Source organism: Pavona decussata, unplaced genomic scaffold (genome assembly GCF_977016875.1).
Source record: "Pavona decussata unplaced genomic scaffold, jaPavDecu1.1 SCAFFOLD_386, whole genome shotgun sequence".
In the NCBI taxonomy this organism is placed as follows: Eukaryota; Metazoa; Cnidaria; class Anthozoa; order Scleractinia; family Agariciidae; genus Pavona; species Pavona decussata.
The window spans coordinates 3,730,569-3,736,931 of record NW_028145758.1 but is presented as its reverse complement, the minus strand read 5'-3'; the positions used below and the strand labels follow the sequence as shown (position 1 = coordinate 3,736,931).

The 6,363-nt window shown below is 39.7% G+C and overlaps 1 protein-coding gene across 1 annotated transcript; it reads left to right on the top strand.

The window, feature by feature from the left end:
* The first annotated feature begins 978 nt into the window (after positions 1 to 978).
* On the top strand, positions 979 to 1,879 carry LOC146451742 (uncharacterized). Its single transcript, XM_085098940.1, has one exon. The coding sequence runs from the start codon at positions 990 to 992 to the stop codon at positions 1,752 to 1,754; it is 765 nt and encodes a 254-aa protein (XP_084955066.1). The 5' UTR covers positions 979 to 989; the 3' UTR covers positions 1,755 to 1,879.
* Positions 1,880 to 6,363: the final 4,484 nt, after the last annotated feature.

Sequence of the window (6,363 nt, the reverse complement as noted above, 5' to 3'; positions counted from 1 at the left end):
AGTTACATTTCCCAGTTAAATATTTTTGAGAATGGCCCGCATTTTGCATGCACCTAAACGACATTCAGCTGTATGAAAAACATTTGTTTGCATCCAAATGCAAATGACGGATTCCAAATATCTCATGTGATTTTGTTGAGAATCTTTTCGAGTTAATTTCGCTATACTGACTTATTGTCAATGGATATCTCACGGCTACTTTTTAAACCAACCGGAGCTCATTGATTAGCAAGCGTAGCAGTTGCCGTTTCAGGAAAATAAATATATGGACCTTCAGATCAGAGTACAAGTACGAGATTAAGTACGACGGTACGACTTTCAAGTTTCAAATCAGTCACATCCCCAGAACTCTCGCTCCTTCCCGTTGTTTACCGGCAGATAAGGAGACCCTAGAAACAAGACTGGTGTGACAAGCGGTACGCGGTTATCTTAATCACGCAAACTAGATTGGAAAAGTCGTACTCGTACTCAATCTCGTACTCGTAGTCAAATCTTAAGGTCCCTAATAACTGCTACGCAGTACCAATTGATTCAATCGATTTCATGGCCCTAAGGTATCACAGCAAAAGCGCGGTCCACGCTAGTTCGTGCACGCACTAACGCGAGTACAGGTGTCGGAGGATCAAATAAGTCGTTTTTTCCATACTTCAGTTGCTCTTGCAAGTAGTTTACGTCGGTCGAAATTGTTCCCTGAACCACGTTCAACTCTCGCTGAACTTTTCTGACTTTTTCCGCCGACGCAAGCCCTCTGTACATTTTCTCTATTTGTTTACGCGAGCCGAGGTAAATTCGCACCCGGTCGTTAACGCAAGAGAAACTCCTCACTAGTGAAGCTCATAACAGAGCTTTTGTACAAATTGGTTGACATAATGTTCCACTTTTCCAGAGCTTATTAGTGACTCGAAACGGACAAATCAATGTTTTTCTCAGCCTTCAGTCTAAATATACTTATACTTTTGCTTTTCAAAATTTAGAACAGAGAACAAACAATGAGCGTAGCCATGGTAACCATGATGTTGGTAGCGTTACTTGTTCCTGCCGCTAATGGCGTGGAAACTTACGACACTGGTAAGGGACAGGTGCATAGGCTTGACGTGACACAAGATGTCACGCTAGAAAGAGGTTCAACGAACTTTAACTATTTGAAGTATCTTATCGTATCCAAGCATCCGGATTTCCCCAACAAGCGATCTCTGGTGCAATTCGAGAACCTTCCCACAAGCTGTCCGGCTCCACTGATTTCCGCCGCCAAAATGTACCTGTATTACGAGTATGCACACAAGGCAAGCTATAAAACCATTGAGGAAGTGCCTTTCATCCCACGTTTTCTGGAGGTGCACTTGGTGAAAAAGACCTGGAATGAGGCTCAAACGACTAGTACCAAGCGCCTTGGTGGTGCTATTTGGTCCACTCCATATCTTGGCCTGGATAACACTGATGCTGCTGCCACACCGCAACCAGGCCAAGTCACAATCTTTCCATACCGTCCCAGTGGTTTCGTGGAGTTCGACGTCACAGATGCAGTCAAACGTTGGGGAAACGGAGTACCCAACAACGGTCTGCTAATTCGCGCAACCAATGAGCACGTCGACGGGAGAGATATCCGCTTTGCCAGTAACGCCTCACCCGATTCTTCAAAGCACGCCTTTATTCTTGTACGATGTGTAACCCCACTGCAAGCCGAGTATATTCCAGAGGAGTTGTCAACTCGCCCAACCCTTGGCTTAGGCGACTTAGTCGGATATCAGGGCTGAAGACCTCTCAGAGTTGCTTTAAAACTTGCTTCAGAAAATCGAAAAATGGGAAAGTACTGACAGCTTTCTGAAAAAGAATCGCATTACATTAACAGATTGAAGTTATAAATTGACTGCGCTTCGCTTCTCGGGAAAAGTTTTTCAGTTTACCATCTCTTTCTACACTATAAAACCGTGGTAGCCTAGCAACACAAAGCTCTATATACCTTAACCTTAATTTTCAGTAAATTTCTACTGTCGTTAACAGAATTACTGTACCTTTATTACAACCTTGTTCCTGCCTCTATTAACCTTGCTAAGATGGTCGGTATGGGGCAGTAACTGATAGATGAAAATTCAGAGGCCAAAGGTTTAACGTTAACTGACAGCTGAGAATTGCCGCGGTCTTTATTCGATAGCTGCGGACAGGAGCCCAGTGATAAAACTAAGTAATATAGCGAAGAAATGGCCAAAAATATAATTACAGTGACTGTACATGACACCACGAGCGCTCCATCCAGGCTGGCTGTCAAGTGTTCCCCATTTCTGACACATTTATTCGAATTTCTGATGCATGTTTGAGAGACTAACACGTAACGGTTGAACAGATTTTGAAACGAATTTGTAATAACTAAAGGCGATTTATGCCAAGGACAATATCCGTATTTATAATAAACTGCAAGAAAATAAATGCATCGTGTCCGTGAATAAATCACTGATACTCGGTAGGATCTTAATCCAACTTTTGTCTTAGTTGTTTTGTTTTCTAGTGCTTTTCTTCTGTTACGCATCCGTAGTTTTTCTCGTGTACTCTCTTTTTATATAGAACGTCTAATTGTGGGGCTAAGGTGTGCTTATTTTTGGCAATTTGAGCCTGAAAAAGTTCTCGAGATGTTGTTATGCGGACTTGACCAAGACACCATCAAAGAGCAATATGTGCCGTAATTTGTTGTCAAGTACGTTTCTCGTGATATGCTCTGTTGCGCGGCTTACATGTACTCTTGTGGACTGTATAGACTGAAGTTTTACATGTATTATTTTATCCGTATTTCATTCTGTTCATTTGATCAAAATAAAAATGGTCATAACTGGCTGTCCGGTCTGGGTAATGTTCTTAGTGTGTTCTTCAATTTTAGTTAACCTCATGTTCTTATGAAAAGTATTATAAAACTAAGATTGTAGTCACTTAGCGTTATGTTTCACTGACTTGTTCATTTAATAGTGTTTCGTTTCATTTACGTCGCTTTCAGTTAATTTTCTTCGTTTACGCGTAATTTACTAGAAGATATATCTCAGTTTCGCCTTAATATAGGTTTTTCTTGCATTCATGTTGAGCGCAGTTTAAGGCGCGGGTAAACCTGAAAGCCGTTTCCATGCCGCTTAAAATCGGTTTAATGGAAATATCTCGTTCACGTTTCAAGCAATCCAAAAACTCTCTGCTTATCCCGTAAATCTATGTTGTTGGGTGTTTTGTGAATTTTTAGGTGAATTTTGGGTATATTTGGGAGGAGATAGTTTTTCTAGAAGGATTGGTAAAATTAAGAGAAATAAGAAATATTGAAGATTTAGTGAAGTTTTAAAATTAGAATTTGTAGTTTATTAATAGACGGATACCAAGTTAGTCCACTAGCAACCTGGGGTGCTCTTGCGTGGGTATCAACTGTCTGTTGGTGTTTTAAAAATCATTTTCTTTCTTTTATCTCTTCTTCAAACCTCTTAAAATTCCATTCAAATTCACGTTTACCCCCACCTTAATTTCCACCAGAAGTAGTTTTCCTCCTTTAAAGTAATAGGCCATTTTACAGTTGTGTGCTTAGTGACCTGGCCTTGGATTGGAAACGAGGCTGCCGGTGACCATATTTTGATACAAACCTCAGCGCTTTTCATATGTAGATGAAAACTAGCATAAGAACAGCATGATCTACATATGAAAAGCACGGTGAGGTTTGTATCAAGACAAGGTCACCCCCAGCCTCGCTTCCAATTCAAGGCCAGGTCACTAAGCACACAACTGTAAAATGGGCTATTGCCGTGGTCGCAACCGTGTGAGTACTCGTTATCGTGTGATCTTGTAAGATGAATATCCTTTCTTGCGTATCTTTTATTTCATCAACCATTTGAAACTTTTAATTTCGTTTATATTATAGTTTTAACCTTCATTTGAGTTGATTTTGCCTAGTTCCCAGGCCTCTCTCTGTCTTTCATCTTGGTCATGTCAATACGTGTCGGGTCACGTGGTTTGAGCGAAAGAGCGAGGCTTTCCACGGCCGTTTGCCTCGGTTACATCCCAACATTTTTCATTGATAACCAAGGTTTCCTGTCTTATTTTCAACATACACAAAAACAGTGTCTCGTCTCTGTCAGAAATCCTCGTCAACCAATACTGGTTGTTTTAATTTGCTCATTTGTCAGTTTTTCTTTTGGGTTACACGACAAGTTATAATTCTTTGATATTTCAAAACTCTTTCAAACTGTGTCAAGCGTGTTGTTTGATCAACTGGGCTGAATTCCAAAAGCATTGCTGGGTCCAGTTGTTGAAAGCCCGATTAACCTAATCCTGGATTAACGTGAACTCTGATGCGAGTTTAATTACCAGAAAGTAGAAATTCTTTCGAAAGATTTTTGTTCCTCGGTTTTTAACTTAGATGTTTCTTTACCAATGGCTTAAAATAAGCCTTTAAAATCATTTTCAATGAGCGAGCAAAAATAGCATAAGGATAAAAGCTACTTGAGAGTGTTTGCAACAAACACTGGGCAATGTTAAACTTGAACATAGTATAAACATGAAAAATATATGTCATGATGAAGTGATCCTTAAAACACGAGCAGCAGTGTTTTATCAGGATTTAAAACCACGAGGCGCAACCGAGTGATTTTAGACCCGATAAAACCCGTGCTGCAAGTTTTTTTGAACGGCTTCAAAAACATTCCTGGAAAAGCGTGTTTCAAGAGAGGTCATAACAATGATGCTTTTGTGAACGTTGGCGTAGAAATTAGCATACGAGAAAAACATTAAACGCCGCATACTAATAAGGAGGAGGTTTTATCGGGTTTTAAAACCACTGCACGCGATCTTTTATCGACCATTTGATAGGTCAACGGGCTTATGAATTATTAATGAGTTTTTGAAGGTGTGTTTGGACAAACCCTCATGAGAATATGTATAACTAACTGAAACGCGAGTGTGAATAGCAGACTACACAACAGCAACAACAAAAACAACAAAACTTTATTACAACAAATTAGATAAATTAATACAAAAATTCTTCCACCACATGTAGCTGGCTAATCGAGGCAGGGAGAGAAGTAAAAGAAGTTACAAATAAATAAAATTGGAACTAACCGTTACAACACGAGTTGAAAAAGCAACAAGTCAAAGATAAACTAGCTAATATCAAGGATTATGCAAGGATGTAAAAATGAGATATAACTGACATTGTATAGACTGGTAAATTTAAGGAGAAACGGAAAGAAAAATACAGAACTATAGTTATTACACACACTTTATCTGTCACATGCAATTCACGAAAAGATGTGAAATCGAAGCTTACAAAATACTTTTCACAATATTTATTTATCAAGATATCTAGCTGTGGTAGCTCTAGTCTGCTCTTTCCTGCAACTAAATTCGCTACAGCTTTCGGTGAAACTTTCACTGAGTGAAAGTTCTTAAATTTAGTTCAAGGGAACTTCTTGATCTTGCAGTTACTTTTTCCAAGCAGGACTTGTTTATTCTGTCAGTGGGATTTGTTATCCCCAAAGTGGTCTTTGTTAATCCCATAATCTTCCCTTAGATGAGGCCTATTCATTCCCCTTAGGGAGTTTTCTTTCCCAAGGTGGGCCTTGGAAAGCTTATCGATTTGTATGCATCTGACATGTGAGATCATCGCTCTCCCCATGTTTGCACCGCGTTGGACACGACGATCGTAGAGATAACAACGACGTAAAACTTGAAAGCATCTTTTAAAGCATTTGTTTCCCTTCTCACTTTCAGCGTCCTTCCGAAAAGCACATGGTTTTTGACGAACAATGGTTGTCAAACCTCACTCTCGACACATTGACATATTCCGATTGGCCATACGCTTACCGAAAATTGCGGCTGTTACTTCAAGTAATCCATCGCGAAATGGGAAAAATTGCTGTACATCTCTTGCCATTTGAAAGAAACAAACCAGGTCACCAGTTCACCACATTATACTAAAAAGAAAACAAATACTCATTTAAGGCCCGGAGGACCAAAGAGTGAAGCGTTTGCACTCGGGCGCCGAGAGCCGCCCACCTCAGTACATGAAGTTCTGGAACCGTCACCGCAAATACTTTCTGCGCAATTTAAATGAGTTAGGAGATATTCAGACTATGAGAACTTGGTACTTGGCAAAAGATTTTGCCAATAAAATTTGTAGATAGTGGGAATTCGCGTTTGTAATGTTTGTATTTATTCGTCTCTTTTCATAGTTCATCAATATGTGACTCATATCGAACCTAAATCAGTCTCAGGTCAGTGGTGAGTAAAATATTTGGCCATTAACTGTTAATTTACACGGTTTAATTTCTTCAGATATTGATTTTTATGGAAATTGTTTGCTATAACTTCTCACACAAACGCAGTATAACTGGCACGCTGTTTGCC

Bases quoted from the DNA above. Each gene is read 5' to 3' on its own strand.
- LOC146451742 (XM_085098940.1), top strand. From the start codon at position 990: ATGAGCGTAGCCATGGTAACCATGATGTTGGTAGCGTTACTTGTTCCT.